A 17,096-nucleotide genomic window follows, 5' to 3' on the forward strand; every position below is an offset into this window, starting at 1 on the left:
CAGTGTCTTGGGACTCAGGAGGGGTGTCCTCACTTTTTTATTAACGATCACAGTAGCCAACCCACCTTGCTGTGCACTAGGGACTGAGCGAAGTAATTCATGGACATTCTCTCATCTGATCCTCATAACAGCTATTTGAAGTGGGAACTGATGTATTCTCTATTTCAGACTTGAGGAAAGGAGGCCCAGAGAGGCTTAGTAACCTGCCCTGGGGCCCTTAGCTAAGCTGAAGGGCTGGGATTTGAATCCATGTCTCCCTGACCCAGTCTTTGCTGTTAATCACTGTGTGTGCAGTTCCCAAGGCCGGAGCCTGGTGTGGCTGTGGGTTTGGGCCTGGTCTCCTTGCACAAGCAACTGGCCAGGTGAAGGAACCACATAGTTGGTCCATTTATAAAAAACAAAGTGACTTTGGATTTATATAGACAAGGGTTTTCTTTTCTTTTCAAATAGAATACACCTACCTTGATACTCAGGATTAGTGTTCTAAGTGATCTTACATAATTCATTGAACTTACCAGATATTTTCACAGCTGCTATCTTGTTCCACCGAGAGGGTCTATGAAAGGAGCAGGGCGGGACAGTTATCCCTGTTCTGAGGATGAGGAGATTGGGGCCTATTTAGATGCCTGGTGGGCTTTGAAGAATGACTGCAGTCTCCCTTTCCTCAGTCCCGTGCTCATCCCCCCGCATGTGCTGACACAGAGCCACGTTCTTGGTGGGTTCTCAGCAGGTTCCTTTGGCCTGTGGACCTGGCTTTGCTGCTCTTGTTCCATCTTGTTATAGAGATGCCTGGCTTGGACCCACTTATTTGTGAGGAATGGAAGGAGAGTCAGAGTCCTGAGTTCTCGTCCCTTTCCTGCCATCAATTTGCTCTGTGACCTTTGCCCAATCCCCTTGTCCTTTGGCTCCTCAGCTTCCTCAGTGGTAAAGCAAGAGGTTGGACCAGGTCTCTCCCAGGGCCCCCTCAGCCGTGTGGTTCTCAGTCTTTGACCCCCTGAAACACCCTGACCTTGGTATGCCGGGCTGTCTTTATGGTGGCCTTGACCCCTGTTCCTCCAAGAATTTTGGTCTTTGGTGATTATTACGTGGGACCACGAGCTTTGGCTTAAGCACACAGGGGAACAGGCTGCCATGGCAGGAGTCTTGGGGTCTCAGCCCCTGTTGCGTAGATCCTAGCCTCCCATGCGGCCTCCCTATTTTCTGGGATCTCCTGTAGACTTGGGGGTTGCAGGAGCTGTTTGTAGACCAGAAAAGGGGGTGAGAGGAAGGAGTCGGGGTCCGAGGTGGGCTGTGGGCACTCATTTCGGTGGTTTCATTGACAGCCTCCGGCGGCGTCGGCAGCAGCAGCGGCGAAGAACCAGTCACGGAGCCCCATCAAGCGGCGGTCAGGGCTCTTCCCCCGGCTGCACACAGGCTCTGAAGGCCAAGGCGATGGCCGGACACGATGGTAACTGTCCAGCATGTGTTTGTGGGTCCTGCCACCACTGCCAGATGCCCAGCCTTGGGGAGGGCTTTGTGCAGCTCTGGTAGATGGCAGCCTTCTAGACTTGGTCCCTGCGTTAGGTCACTCCCTCTTCTCCACCCCCTGAGACAGATTTGGCCAGGCTCTGTTTGGGACTTTCCAGAACTGTCTGTGGTGTCTGGACCCAAACTAGAAACATTGCTTGGGTTCTTTTCTTTTCTTTAACTCCTTTCCCAATGCTTTCCCAATGCTCACTCAGATGTTCACTCTTATCGAAGCCTTCTGCGATTCTGCCAGATAGTTCCCTGAACTTACGTTAGGGCTTCTAGAATGTTTTCCCTTTTATTAAAAGCAGCTTTCATATTGCACCATCCTTAACAACCTGTTCTTGCTAATTGTCTTTCTCGTCCTTTAATGGTGAGCCCATTTGTTGTTTAATTCAGCAAGCAGTGTTCGAGTGCTTGCTACATGCTGCGGTCTATGCTCAGGCAAGAACTACAGAAGCCCCATACCTGGTTGACTTCCAGGTTGCTGCCCTGGATGGTGGTGGCATCAGCCCCTGAGCTCAGGCATGCAGGGTGAAGGGCAAGTTCATGGAGGGGGATGAAAAACTCTCTTTGGAACCTGTACTTGTGAGAGTCCTTATGGCCTACCCAGAAGAGAAGTGCAGAATTCTGAGTGATCAGACGGCAGGCCTTGAGCTTAGGAGTGAGGCCTTGACTGCAGAAGGGAGTCACTGGGGCACAGGTGGTGTTTAAAGACGGATCAATGAATACAACTCCCCCAAGGGAGTGTGTAGAATACCTGGGGGAACACCAGTTTCTCAGGACAAGGGGAGAAAGGGAAGGAAGACGAGAAAGCCTGGAGAGGAAGAATTCCAGGAGGGAGGGCCCACCGTGTCAGAAGTGCAGAGAAGCCCTACACCAGGGCCTAAACCCTTGCTTGGGGGGACAATGAGGAGGTCATTAGCAGCCTCATTAAAAGTGCACTGAGGCACTCATGCCTCTGAGATGGTTGTCATCAAAAAGACATGTAATGACAAGTGTCAGCAAGGATGTGGAGAAATTCGAATCCTTGGGCTTTGCTGGTAGGATCGGATATTAATGCACCTGCTTTGGAAAACAGTCTGGCAACTCTTTGGAGAGTTAAACGTGGAGTTACCATATGACCCAGCAGTTCCATTCCTGGTCTACGCCCGAGAGAAAGAATACGTATGTCGGCATGAAACTAGCACACAGATGTTTCTAGCAGCATTACTCATAATAGCCCAAAGTGGAAAGGATCCAGATGTCCATGGCTCAGTGAAGGGATAAATAAAATGTGGTGTTTCTGGAAAATGGGATTAAAAAAAATTTTTTTTTCAATAAAAAGCAGTAAAGTACTGCTACTTTATATGCCTATATATATGTATATATGCCTATATATATGTATATATCTATATATATGTAGATATGTATATGCCTACAACTTGGATGAACCTTGAAAAGACTGTGCTGAGTGAAAGAAGCCAGTCAGAAAAGACCAGAGCAGGTCATTTGATCCCATCCATATGAACTGTCCAGAACCAGCAAATCCAGAGAGATGGAAAGCTGATCTGTAGTTTCCAGGTGGTGGGGGGCGGGTGGACAGAGAACGGTTATGTGTGGGTCTGGAGTTTCTTTAAGAGAGTCTCAATTGTTCCAAAATGAGATAGTGGTGATGGTTGTACAACTCTGTGAGTAAACTGAAAACCATTGAATTAGACACTGTCAATTGGGTAAATTCTATGTGGATCGTTTCTCAGTAAAGCTATAAAAATTGCGTTGAGGACAAGGCCACCTTGTCCCCAGCAGGGGGCACAGGACAGATGGTGGGCTGCAGTACCTGGTCTTTGTTAAACTCCAGCAGAAGGAATCCCTTGAGCCCTTGGCCAAGAGTAGCCCATTGGCTAAGATGCCCCTCCCAGCCACCTTGTCACACAGTTCCAGGGAGCTCGTCCTGTGGTCTGTATAAAGGGTGTCATGCACAGCGACCCTGCCTGCCCTGCCACAGAGTGCATGCCCATTGGGTTACTCCCCCCACCCTCCACCGTGGAAGTGCATCATAGGCCCTCCCGCTCTTGACTTCGAGCCCTGCCAGGTGGGATGGCCAGCGTCGGTGGGGAATGGATATAGGCTTGGAAGCATCCAGCCAGGACTCTTGCTCCATCTCTCTTGACTCACCCAGGAGCCCGCGGTAGCCACTGAGGGAGCAGGGACCCCTGCTGTCCGCTGCAGCTCGAATGGGCCTTGGGGGAATGGAGGTCCTGGTGGCTGTGCTCTGGCAGGGGATGCTGTCACCCCACAGGCCCTGTGGCACTGAAAGCTGCTTGGGCCTGTCTAGGGCCTGGGGGTGGGATGGGGGCTTAGGGGCTGGCTCTGAGACCTCACCCCTCTTTATTCCTCTTTCCTCAGTGACAGTGCATCCAGCAACCCCAAGACCCCAGATGGTGCACACTCTTCTCAGGAGATGAAGTCTGAGGCTTCATCCAACCCCAGTTCTCCGGAAATCTGCCCTAACAAGGAGAAGTAAGAGAGCGAGGGTGGGGGCAGGGCCCAGGGCCCGCTGGAGCTGCCTGGAGCCCTGGAATGCACCAGGTAGAGCCAGCCTTTTTGCCTTGAGAACTCTGTGAAACACAAAAGCCAGCAGGCAGGGGCCACAGGGAGGAGGAGTCACTGCCAGGTCTGACCTGTCTGGGGGATGGTCTCGGTGAGTGACCAGGCCTGTCCCGCTCCCGTTCCCACAGGCCCTTCATAAAGTTGAAGGAGAATGGCCGAGCCAACATCTCCCGCTCATCCTCCAGCACCAGCAGCTTCAGCAGCACGGCGGGGGAGGGGGAGGCCATGGAGGAGTGTGACAGCGGGGTAGGTGTGGCTCCCTCCAACCCTGGGGAGCAGGGAGAGGCACTCTGGGCCCAGCCAGACTCCGGCTGTGTGCATTCAACTAGCTGCTGTGGGTAGAGCCCCATCCAGGCTCTGGGGATGGGGGTGGAGGGAGGCGGGGAAGGGAAGGTATGGAAACAAGAAAGAGATGGGCCAGTCAGCTGTTTCTTCTCCCTGGGAGTGACATAGGAATAACAACAGAGGGCCAGGGGCCACACTGAGTGGGGTCCCTGCTGTGGGGTTCCTGGCCAGAGAGGAGAGGATCAGGGGCACTTCTGGGGTCAGCAGAAAGACAGAGCAGGTTCATGCGGAATGTGGGAGGCAGTGTTGGTGTCAGACCTGCCATGGCACAGGCCACCCTGTGGGGCCGCTGAGGCTGGAGCTGGCCTCACTCACCCAGCCTCTCTCCCCAGAGCAGCCAGCCGTCCACCACCTCACCCTTCAAGCAGGAGGTGTTTGTCTACAGCCCATCTCCGAGCAGCGAGAACCCCAGCCTGGGGGCCGCAGCCACCCCCATCATCATGAGTCGGAGTCCTACAGGTCAGTGGGGTCTGGGGCTGTGTGCCCTGGGGCTGGAGGGGCGGGGCCTGTGTTGTGACCATGGGCTTGAGCTCCAGCCATACCCTACCACCTGGTTTCCGCTCCAACCCCCAAGTGTTAGGCCCTTAAGCTCTGCTAGCTCGTTCTGTCTATTCGCAGAGTATTCTTATCATCTCCTTACTCATGGGGAAACTGAGGCTCTGGAAGCTCAGTGATTGGGTAGAGGAGTTGGGATTTGAAAGTGGAGGCTCTTTGGCTACACCCCATCCCTGATGCTGGGTGCCTGGGCCGCAGTGATGGCCATGACAAGTTCAAGGGTACAAAGTGGGGTGAGTGTTGCAGCTGGAGGGAAACGTGAGTGGTTCCTTGGGGTGCAGTTTGCAGAGGAGACAGGTATGAGAGGAGATGGCAGATAGGATGCTGGGCTGGGGCCGCTGTGGAGACCCTGGCAAGGACTTGGGTATTGTCTGCTGGCAAGAGAAGCCACTGAAGTGCCATTTGGACTAGGTGTCTGCAGCTGGCTGAGTAGACGGGGTGGGTGGGCAGTGGAGGCAGGAAGGGAGATCAGTGAGGGGTCACAGTGGGCAGTGAGGGTGGCTGGGCTGTGGGTTGGGGCTGTCTGGAGCAACGGAGAAAGATGTAGATGCAAGAGATAGCAAGGAGGTAAAATCTTCCACTCAGTAGTGGGGGTTCAGGGAGAGCAAAGAATCTGGGCCCTTGGGGCTTCTGGGATCCCTGTGGTCAGACAGAGTATGAGGCAACAGCTCTGGGGAGGGCGGAGGGGTTGGCACTGGAGGGGACGTGCATGATAGGTATGGTAGGGCACCATCACCCAGAAATCAGAGCCTTGTCCGGCCCTCGAGGAGGGCAGCATCATGTGGGGGCAGGTGCAGGACTGTGGGGTTTGGATTCAAATCCTTGATATGCGACTTACTGGTGACACCAGGCAGGTTACTGAGCCTTTCTGTGCTTCAGTTTCCCCAAGCAAAGGTTGGAGGGAGCAGAATAGTTCCTACCTCGTTGTGGTTGGTTGTGTGAAGATTAGATGAACTCACAGTTATCAAAGACTTAGAACTGTTAACCTGAATGTTGGTTAGGTTAAATGGCAGGAATAAAACAATAGTGTAGTTAATAGTGCTCAACCTGGGGCATCCTGTTCCCGAGGGCGCATTTGACAGCATCTGGAGATATTTCTGCTTTTCATGATTGTGGGAGGAGAGTGCCCTGCATCTGATGGGTAGAGGTCAGGAATGCCGCTAAACATCGACAAAGGATGGAGCAGGCCCCCACCAAAGAAAGGATTTTCTGGCCCGAAACATCCATCAGCTGAGGCTGAGAAACTGGAGTCTGAAGATAGAAGCATAGAGAGAGCCCATTCCTGTCACATGGCCCCTGTGCTAGGCGGCTGCAGGGTTGGCTTCCAGTTCTGGCTGGGGCAAGGACAGGATCACCTCTCTGAGCCTCAGTCTCCCCTTCTGTAAAACCCCCAAACACCTGAACTCCTTGTTCTAATATAAATGCCGTGATTTTTAATAAGACGTAATTAAATATTGAAGGAATGAATGAAAAAATCTGTAACCAAGCCTGGCTCCTACTTGATATTAAATAAATACCAAATCAAATAAGGTTCTGAGTAGTGGGAGGTTTCGAGAGGGTCTGCCACTTGCTGAAGGTCACCCGGGGCATAGGAGGACCCCCTCCTGGATTTCCTGCACCACACATGGGCTGCTGTCCTGCCCTTTCCCCGTGCAGTACTGAACCCCTGGCCTCCTGCTGCCAGCCTCATGGAGGCTGTGCTGGGGACCCGCTGACTGGGGTCAGTTTGCAGACCTTTGGGAACCTGTTGTAAGCTGCTTGGCTGCATCTGGGGAGAGATGGGGCCAAGTGGAGGGGGGGATCCCCTGGGAAGGCCTGATGTCCCGCATCTGTGGTCTCTGATCCTCCATCATCGGTCATGTCACATCTGGGTGCCTGGGGTCCTGAGAGGGGATTGGCAGGTCTGAATGAGAGGTACTCACAGTATTGGCTGGAGCCCCTCATCCAAAGCACCAGAAGGAAGCTAGTGGCCTCTGGCTGCAGTGTACTGATCTGTAAACTCCCCCAGGCAAAGGAAAGCCAGAAAGCCGAGTGCTCCCCCTGCCAGGGCTGTGCTGGTCATGTTCCACGCCCAGCTTTCCCATGGCACACATGTGCATGTGCACACACACTTGTGTACTGATACAGGTAACGCTGCATTAGACTTCATTATTCTAAATCTCATATTGCCAAATGATTCTCACCAAGCACTCTGATTGCTCTTTGTCTAACCTCTTTATGTGTGGATGACTGAAAATTGCAGAGGACCAACAAGGTGTAATTTTTTTTTTTTAAAGATTTTATTTCTTTATTTGAGAGAGCAAGAGAGAGAGAGCGAGCAAGCACAAGCAGGGAAGGCAGCAGGCAGAGGGAGAGGGAGAAGCAGGCTTCCCACTGAGCAGGAAACCTGATGTGGGGCTCAGTCCCAGGACCCTGGAATCCTGACCTGAACCAAAGGCAGCTGCTTAACTGACTGAGCCACCCAGGCGTCCCCAGCAAGGTGTAGTTCTAACACGACTGACGATCGCTCTTTTGTCAGGAATGTAAGCCAGCCAGCCACTTCTTTGCTGAATCACCTCCCAATTCTTAAGGGCCAGATGAGAACTGACTCCCATGTTTGTACTGGTCCTAATGTAATGGGTGCAGACCCGACGCCTTTTCAGATCTCATCAGTATATTTTTTTTTTTTAACATTTTCTTCATTATTCGAAGCCTAGACAATGAAACAGTAGGTCAAGCTCTGATTTTGGAGCATCCACTGCTTTCCATCCTGGGAGGGCTCAACCACGGCTGAGCGCTGGCCCGCAGTGCGCTGCCGGACAGATGGCCACGGACAGAAGTGACCCAACGACAGCTGATAACAGTAAAAATCAGTGCAATAATTAGGGAGTGGGGCCTTTTGGGTATTCACTATCTTTGGTGAATATCATTTATTGAATTATAAGTTTCTGTAATTTAATTTAAAAAAATTCCTGGGTTTACCAAACAGCTCACGTTTCTAAAAATTTCTAAAGATTTGAGAGTTGGCTCTGATAAAATGCTACAGGTCACCTGGAGTGCCTAGGGGACAGAGGAGGCCCTCCCACTTGCACTCCCCCAAACAGCCCTAGTGACCTCTGCAGACCCGCCCACCTTTCATGGAAACTTCTCTTTTTCCTAGATCCCAAAAGCAGAAACTCTCCGAGGTCAAACCTAAAATTCCGCTTTGATAAACTCAGCCACGCCAGCTCTAGTGCGGTAAGGCTTAGGGACATGAGGGTAGGGGTGGAGGGGGTGGGGGAGTGGGAGGGAGCCTCCCTCATCCCACCTTCCAACCCCCTCCCAAAGCCAGCTGTCTTTCCTGGGGGCCAGAGGAAGGGGTGGCTCATACAGCGCACTGGGAGAAGGAAAGTTCTGGTCGGATCTGGTGGTGATGCCGCAATCCCCACATGGTATAGGCATGTACCATGCATGGTACATGGCCTAGGGGTGCTGGCCACCTCTGCCACACCTCCTGTGTTAGCATCACACCCTCAGACACATGCAGGTGTGAGTTGGGAACTCTTGGCTCCTGGGGCCTCACGTCCCTTCCTTAGCTCGCCTGAGAGCTGCGAGCTGAGCGCACAGAAGCTTCAGTCAGTGGGGATTATGTTGTCTAGTTATTTAAAACTCTTGTATGGGTTTTTCTTGAAACAGGGTCACTAATGTGAAAGAGGAGTCCTTCGCTTGTCAAAGGTGGGTCAAGTGTTTGTCGTGCTGTGGCCATGAGGGAAGATGTGTCCACGTTGAGATCAGAGTACTCGTGGTCTACTAACCCAAGGGATCCTGAGTTGGGGAAGACCGCTCGCCTCCTCCCTGAAGCCTCTGGGATGGGGCCCGGGTCTGGGTGGAGGAAGACAGCAGAGAGCCTCGGGTGCAGGTGGGAAGGGTTGCCAGGTATGATCTGTAGACTCACTGAGCCAGTCTCCCTGCCCTGGGAGGGGACGGCTTCTAGGAGACAGACGGGCCATAGCCTAGACCTCACGTTCCTCCCTTGGACAAGGGATTCCTCCATTTGTGCCCTTGTCTCCTTGCTCTTGGTAGCCTTTCCCTCCTTGTATCTTCAGCCAGGGCTCTGGCCTGAAATGTGTCCTCTCTGCATGTTCAGAGATGTCCCAGTCCCTCAACATTGTGTGGGATGACCCGAGGGAGGCTCCTCCACTGCGGGAGTGCGTGGTTTTCAGCAGAGTCGGGCCTGGTTCCAGTTTGTCCCCACCAAGGCCCGCCCCCCTGCTGGTAAATTTACTAGAGAGCCATTTGCCTTCCCAGCCCTCTCCCTGCTGAGGGGGCTGAGTCACAGCTGGAGCCAAGTGGGGGCCACTTTGTATAAACCTCATCTGTGAAAAAGTCGAAGAGACCATGGGAATTCTCACATTCACCTTCACCTGGCTCTGTTCACCACATCGGTGTTTATGTCCAGTTGCTCATGCTGCCTGATGTCTGGCACCCTTGTCTTTGGCCCCTCATGTCCCAAGCCCTTTCAGGGGGCTGAAGCCATAGGCACAAGTTCTCCTTCCCTTCCTTATGCCGTGTTTGGTCATCCTCTCTTTCCTTCTCTCCTCCAGGGAAGCCCCGATTCTGTCTTGGAGAAGGCCCTTGCCCAGCAGTTTGGGGGTGCCAACCATGACTCTGACCGTCACAGCCCTGCTGCCCCACCAGCCACCTGCCCACCAGACCAGCCGTCTGTCTCCATGTCCCGATCTGGCCACCGCCCTGCCTGTCCCCTAGCTAAGGCACTCTGTGAGCACTCTCCTTCTCTGGACAAGGCCTCCTCCCTCCAGTCTCCTCCTGCTCCTGACTGCCCATGTGATATGTGTCTGGCCCATCCGTCATCTTGTTTTGTGTACAGAGGAAAGAGTTGGGCTTGGGGGGATCTGGGCCCTGGGGACTTGGTCAGAGACTAGTGGGGCAGAGAGTGGTGAGGTTGGGCATGGGGGCCATCAGCATAGTGCAACATGGGGAGGGGGGCAGCCTGTGCCCTGGACGTGGCAGGCACAGTGAATCCATTTAGTGGTGGCGGAACTAAGATTTGTAGCCATCCTCCATGATGTTGTGACAGGAATCAGCAGTGTTGTTCCCACACCTTGTGCTTCTGTGCTGGGGGCTGCTTTCGTGCCCACCTGCTGACTTCGGGCCTGGCACTGCCTCTAGTCCTGTGGCCAGTGTGTCCTGGGTGCCGGCAGCAGAGGCGAGACAGAACTATGTGTGTGTGGAGGTGGCCCCGCGTCATTGCTGTGGGACAAGCCCCGGGTGGGTCTCTCCCCTTGGAATGGGTGTTTTCCCTAAGGAGGGATGGGTAACCCCCAAGCAGGAAGGAATTGAGGAAGAACAAGCTGGCGAGCTGTGCTCTGGGGCCTTGGCTGGGTGGGGATTAGGCCCCTGCTGGTGGTGGAGGCTAGTGGAAGAGTTACCTGAACCCCCCGCTGAGGTCAGAGCCGGGGAGGTGAGGTGGGGTGCTGACCTGTACACCTCGGTCGATGTGTGGATGCAGCATGTAGGCATGAGGAAGGAGCGACATCCCTCTGGGATTTCTACTCTTGGCGTCTGTGGTGGGCCCAGAACTACCTTGGGGCTCTTTCTAGCTGCTGTGCCCTTTGGCCTGATTGGTCCTCTGATTCCCTTCAACCGTGGGTCTGGAGGCGATGGTCATGTTGGCGGGATTTTTATGACGTGAGTCCCAGCTGGAGGCAGCTCAGAGGCTGCCTGCCTCCTGCCCCCTTGGCCAGAGCCAGCTCACTATTGGGAGAAGCTCCCCCTTTCTCTGCATCTCAACTGTCCTTGTCTGCAGGGTGGAAACCGTCCTTCTGCAGCCCGGCCCCTGGTGGAGGGTAAGGCGGGGGGTCTTCTTCAGAGCTCTGTGGGTGCTGGCACTTCGGGTGCGTGGGGCCCTGTGACACGGGATAGCCCCGGGGCCTTAGGCTGGGCCCCTGCTTCTGGGAGCAGGTGACACAGATTTCTACCACCTGTTTCATCTGCATTGGGATCTGGGCCTATTCCAAAGTCAAAGCAATCCCAAGTCAATGTCATACTTGTTTTTGACTGATGTGACAGTTTCCCCATTGCTTTGCCATTAGAGCAAAACCTTGATCCTTTGTCTCTCACTTGTGTGGACATGGTGGGATCCTGTTTGCAGGCTGGGTGGACCTGTCCTCTCACACTATTTGGGATATGTGTTTACTTAAAATACTAGTCTGGTAAAATTTCTTCCAGTGAGAAGGTCAACAAACGTCTGTTTAGGTTTTATTAAAAATCACTGTAGCAGCACCCACTGCTGGAATGAGGTCTGCGGATTCTGGCAATGTTCTGTTGGCTGGCTTGCTGAAGGAACTTGAAAGGTCAAACTGCATTTAAAAGAAACAACAACAACAACAACAACAAAAGCCCAACTAGTCCAGGTTCTGGCTTGCCTCTCAGGTAGCTGGTATTTACAGCTGCTTGGTGGTTGTGTTGTGTTGTGGTCTGGGGGTCCTCTGGAGTTTCCTGGTTATCCCCACCCTGTTCTCATACCTGCATTGGGAACCTCATACCTGCTTTCCTTTGCTGCTCCGGCTGCTCCTTCTGCAGCCCCCACCCGCTGGGAGGGCTGTGTCCCCGCCTCTGAGCCAGGATGGCTGAGAGTGTCCAGGGACACCGGGAGGCACAGACATGCTCCCTACAAAACAGACCTGAGAAGTGGTCTCTACCTGCTCTTAGCTACTGGGGGGTGCACTGGGCAGAATCTGAAATGTCCCTCTCTCTGGGTCCTGTTTTACCTTCTTTAGAAAGCCCAGCCCATCTATGGCTCCTAGAGTACACATGAGCACCCCTGAGGTCCTAGGGCTGAGGGGGAGGAGGAGGACAGGGAGTGGGCAGTCTTATGTCACCCCTCTGGACCATGGGGTGGATAGCTTGGGTTCATGAAGGCTGCTTCCCCCATATCCTCTTGCATCTGCTCTGGCCCAAAGTTTCCTTTTATTGCTGCGCCCAGTCTTGGGGCTCAAAGATTTGCTCAAGTCTCCTTGGTCCCTGGGACCAGACTCATCCTGACGGTGCTCATGCTGGTATTTGAGGCACTCTGCTTGTGATCTGGACACAGAAGAAGTGTTTCCTGGACATGTCTCTGCCTCTGGGAAGGGCCTGACTCATGGAAGAAGCTGTATTGGTCAGGCTTTGCAGGGCACCCAGATGCCTCTGCTCAGTGATTCTTACTTAATTAACTACAGATGCAGAATGAGCTTGAGAGAGAAGGTTGGAGCTAGAGTTTCTAATGAAGGGAAATGAACGAATGAATGAAAAATGAGTGAAAACTGTTGTATGGTTTCAGCCTTGTTGAAATACAAAGCCTTGTATCATCTCGATGTCTAAGGCTTCCAGGCCTCTACTGACATCTAATCCATCCATACTCTCATCCTGCTGAGAAACCTTGGGCTCAGTGAGGGGACATGGCTCACTGGGGGTTGCACAGCCAACGAGTGGCAAAGCTGGGATTGGAGCCCACAGCCCAGCCTGTTCTTCAGCTCCACCTACATGGTCGGTAGAACTGGTGGCTGCGCTTGCTGGGGTCCTGAGTTTCGGAGGACCTGGCCAGCTAGTACCTGGGCACTGGTTGGGAGCTGTCTGTGGTCAATGTGGGATGTCAGTCTCTTCATTTTATGTGCTCAGTTTTCCAGGGAGGGGGCTGGGGTTTTGGGTGCAGCTTGAGCAAAGAAAGATTTTAGTGGACCATTCCTGGTAATCTCAGTTCTTCAGCTCTGGTCTGTAATGGGGGTGGAGGCCAGGGAAGAGAGCAGTTAGCAAGCCCTCAGTTTCCCCATCTCAAGTTCAGAAGAAAAGTGGTTAAAGAAAACTCTTCTCCCTGATCTTTAAACAAGGGTCGTTAATAAAATATAGGCTCCTGTGCTGAGGTGGGACGAGAGCCAGAGTTACTTTCTTACACTGACTGGTTAAGGTGCCAATACAAACACTACCTTCCTCATTTGATTCTGAGTCAACAGAGACAGGTTGTTATTGGGGAACGGCCAGGGTCAGGTAGATGGCTGGCAGGGGACCCATTACTCCTCCCCAGAACTCTAGCTCCCTTTCTCCAAGGTGAGAGTGGGTCAGTGGAGTCTGTCAAGTCTGCCAAGGAACATTAAAAGCTCTGCTGTCTGTTTTACTACCGCCCCTCACCCACCCCAACACTATATCTCCCTCCTTTCAGTCAGACCATCTGCCCCTTGGGAGAAAGGAGACCACCCCTACCAGGGCCAAGGATGGTAGAGCCCTGCCTAGTGAGAGGCTGTTGGGACAATGGCTCTGTCCTGTGCCTTAGTGGCACTGAGGAGAGGGTGTTTGGCTGGAAGACTGGAATTGAAAGACCATCATCTTTGATTTTGTAATATTTCCACTTGGAACGGTCAGTTCCCCCTTCCCGCTCCTTAGCATGTATGCCAGCGCTCCCGTCATGGGCGTTTCCCTTCTACACTCCAGCCCGGGGAGTGCTGATGTTCTAGTGTGAAGAGATCCCTTTGTGTGATAGAACTTAAGATGTGTAGCTCGGAAATGGTGATCCGTGTGCTGATGACTTTTCATTCTTTCCTCTTCTTGAGGAGGTGATTCGTAGACCCCGACTGCCTATGTAATGTAAATAATGTACATTTAATTTATTGCTATGGTAGCACATTGTATTTGTTAATGTATAAAACAAATTCTAAAAGGTCGACAAATGTATATTTTGTTGCTTAAATGTGTCTTTGCAGAAATTGACAATAAATAACATATTTTGTGTCCATCATCGTTCAGAGTTCTTTGCTTGGCCCCAAGCCCTGAGCCTCATCTCTCATCAGAGGTTGAATACTGGCATACAGCCATATCTGTACATGTGTGACTTTGGCCTGAAGATGATTCTAGAATACTTGAATTGGTTGCCAATGTTTAGAAAACCACAATGAAAATGAAAAAAAAAAAAAATCCCAACCCAGAATTGTCCTATAAAATCAGTTTTTTTGCTTCTCCTAAAAAAATCAGATGTTAGATCCACTCCGTAGGCATGGCACAAATTGGTCAGCAATTCCCAGAGGCTACTCCTCTGGTGAGACCTGAGTCACTGCAGTCCCCACCCTTCTCTACCATTTATACCTGGAGCATTTAATCCATTTCTGTTTTGTGCATGGCCCCTGTTGGCATTTGAGTTTGAGACCCTTGCTATCCACTGATTTGTCTCCATGCTGCAGTTTTCCTCCTTCTACCCACTTTTTCCATATTCCCAAGTCTCCTCTTCAAGGGTTCTTTGTGATGAACTGCCCTTTCTCGTAGCCACCTTTGACTCCCAAATGGCCCTGCTCTGATGTACATTTTGCTTTACAATATTTGAATGTAGGTTTTACAAGTAGTATCTGCACTTTTTTTTTTTTTCCTTAAGAAATTTGAAGACAAGGAATAGGTCTTTTTCAGCTAGGACTTGGTGGTGTGATTTCGGGCAAGTCACTTCTCTGGGTTTGTGTTTTCTTTTATGTATAATCAGAAAAATAACCCACAAGCAAAGCATGAGGATGAAGTCAATCCATAATTGGGAAAGAACTTTGAAAAAAAAAAGGGGGGGCCAGTGTTATTCAAGCATCGGAGTTTCAATAATAATTGTTACTATGATCATAACAACAGCTGGGTGTTTTACTTACGCACTCAGTTCTATAACATAACTTCCTAGTTACTAAAAATCACAACACCCAGCAAAACCACAGGCACAGGGCTTATGGGAAGTGGGGCTTGGGACACAGACTCAAAAACGTTGCCAGTGACCATCACACCCCGGGAGGAGCTGTAGCTGCCGCAGCCGGCCCCAGTCACCATCACCGCAACCATGAGCAGCGAGGCCGAGACCCAGCAGCCGCCCGCCGCCCCCGCCCACAGCGCTGCGGACACCAAGCCCGGCACCACGGGCAGCGGCGCAGGGAGCGGCGGCCCGGGCGGCCTCACATCGGCGGCGCCTGCCGGAGGGGACAAGAAGGTCATCGCAACGAAGGTTTTGGGAACAGTAAAATGGTTCAATGTAAGAAACGGATATGGTTTCATCAACAGGAATGACACCAAGGAAGATGTATTTGTACACCAGACTGCCATAAAGAAGAATAACCCCAGGAAGTACCTTCGCAGTGTAGGAGATGGAGAGACTGTGGAGTTTGATGTTGTTGAAGGAGAAAAGGGTGCGGAGGCAGCAAATGTGACAGGCCCTGGTGGAGTTCCAGTACAAGGCAGTAAATATGCAGCAGACCGTAACCATTATAGACGCTATCCACGTCGCAGGGGTCCTCCACGCAATTACCAGCAAAATTACCAGAATAGTGAGAGTGGGGAAAAGAACGAGGGATCGGAAAGTGCTTCCGAAGGCCAGGCCCAACAGTGCCGGCCCTACCGCAGGCGACGGTTCCCACCTTACTACATGAGGAGACCCTATGGGCGTCGACCACAGTATTCCAACCCTCCTGTGCAGGGAGAAGTGATGGAAGGTGCTGACAACCAGGGTGCAGGAGAACAAGGTAGACCAGTGAGACAAAATATGTATCGGGGTTATAGACAACGATTCTGCAGGGTTCCTCCTCGGCAAAGACAACCTAGAGAAGATGGCAACGAGGAAGATAAGGAAAATCAAGGAGATGAGACCCAGGGTCAGCAGCCACCTCAACGTCGGTACCGCCGCAACTTCAATTACCGACGCAGACGCCCAGAAAACCCTAAACCACAAGATGGCAAAGAGACAAAAGCAGCCGATCAACCAGCTGAGAATTCGTCCTCTCCCGAGGCTGAGCAGGGCGGGGCTGAGTAAATGCCGGCTTACCATCTCTACCATCATCCGGTTTAGTCATCCAACACGAAGAAATGAAGATGAAATTCCAGCAATAAGAAATGAACAAAAGATTGGAGCTGAAGACCTTAAGTGCTTGCTTTTGGCCCATTGACCAGATAAATAGAACTATCTGCATTATCTATGCAGCATGGGGTTTTTATTATTTTTACCTAAAGACGTCTCTTTTTGGTAATGACAAACGTGTTTTTTAAGAAAAAAAAAAAAGCCTGGTTTTTCTCAATACACCTTTAAAGGTTTTTAAATTGTTTCATATCTGGTCAAGTTGAGATTTTTAAGAACCTCATTTTTAATTTGTAATAAAAGTTTAAAACTTGATTTTTTTCAAAAAAGTCAACAAACGGCAAGCACCCGTTAATAAAGGTCTTAAATAATTTAAAAAAAAAAAACACGTTGCCAGTGACACAATGCAAATAAAAAGTTTAATGAAAATGGTAGCATAATTTTACACATGTTAAATGATTAAGAAATAAATACTATGACAGGGCTTTTTCCTTTGTCACAGACCTGAGGTTAGATTGTGGAAGCAAGTGTGTGGGTTCTTGTGAAGAGGTGGAAGGAGAGTTCCCTGCAGTCAGGTGGACAGCTGGAGCACAGATGCAGCTGCATGAGGCTCAGGACACCTGGTCTGCAGGGGTCGCTGGCAGATGTGTGGGGTGTGTGCTAGGTCTGTGTGCTCCCATGCAGCTTGATTCAGTCAAGTGCGGTTTCCTGAGTTCACCTAGTACTTTAGGTGGATGAGTTGCCTAATCAAATATGCAGCTTGGGTAAGACTCTAATGTCCCCCTATTACATCAATTGCATCCGGTCCAATTTCCGTTTTCAAAATAAGTGTTGGAACAGGACTGACTATCTCATTTAGGCCCCCCCCCCCCCCCCCCCCCGACCGGAGGCAGGTGCTATTATTATCCCCATTTCACTTAAAGCATCAGAATCCAATTGCAGTTTGGAACCTAAATTTGATGCCGATTTGCATGGATGTGCTGACTCCACTATGAAGGTAAGTTTCGGAGAGTGTGCTCAAGGACACACTCAGGAAGGTGTGTTTCACTCCCTTTGTTTGCGCTGCCCTGCCTGGAGGTGCTGTCCCAGGGCCCATGCCTGCGGCATCCTGGGTTGTGGTGGTCACACCTGGCTGTGCGGTTCCTCATCCCCATTCCTCAGCCCCATTTCTCAGGAGTTTCCGGCTCTGTCTGTGGCGCCCCCATCAGGGCAAGTGAAGCTGCATCTTTCACTCAGACACACCCCCCCCCCCCCCCCCCCCCCCCCCCGCCCCACCCCT

The 17,096-nt window shown here is 51.7% G+C and overlaps 2 protein-coding genes across 8 annotated transcripts in view; both read left to right on the forward strand.

Annotated features, from left to right (window-relative positions):
* The window catches only part of RAP1GAP2 (RAP1 GTPase activating protein 2), a 230,349-nt gene extending 216,602 nt beyond the window's left edge, over positions 1–13,747 (forward strand). For 6 of the 7 annotated variants that reach the window (XM_059379937.1, XM_059379938.1, XM_059379933.1 and 3 more), the window contains 7 exons: positions 1,323–1,447; positions 3,895–4,008; positions 4,227–4,344; positions 4,776–4,902; positions 8,138–8,214; positions 8,653–8,691; positions 9,561–13,747. In XM_059379937.1, coding sequence (XP_059235920.1) covers positions 1,323–1,447; positions 3,895–4,008; positions 4,227–4,344; positions 4,776–4,902; positions 8,138–8,214; positions 8,653–8,661 — 570 coding nt within the window. In that variant the 3' untranslated portion in view covers positions 8,662–8,691; positions 9,561–13,747. The remainder of the gene's footprint in view (positions 1–1,322; positions 1,448–3,894; positions 4,009–4,226; positions 4,345–4,775; positions 4,903–8,137; positions 8,215–8,652; positions 8,692–9,560) is intronic. The other variant, XR_009400375.1, reaches the window with a different exon arrangement.
* Positions 13,748–14,755: 1,008 nt separating this feature from the next.
* Positions 14,756–15,865, forward strand: LOC132004537 (Y-box-binding protein 1-like). The gene has a single exon (XM_059381066.1). The coding sequence runs from the start codon at positions 14,813–14,815 to the stop codon at positions 15,773–15,775; it is 963 nt and encodes a 320-aa protein (XP_059237049.1). The 5' UTR covers positions 14,756–14,812; the 3' UTR covers positions 15,776–15,865.
* Positions 15,866–17,096: the final 1,231 nt, after the last annotated feature.

This window comes from Mustela nigripes, chromosome 16 (assembly GCF_022355385.1).
Source record: "Mustela nigripes isolate SB6536 chromosome 16, MUSNIG.SB6536, whole genome shotgun sequence".
Taxonomy (NCBI): domain Eukaryota; kingdom Metazoa; phylum Chordata; class Mammalia; order Carnivora; family Mustelidae; genus Mustela; species Mustela nigripes.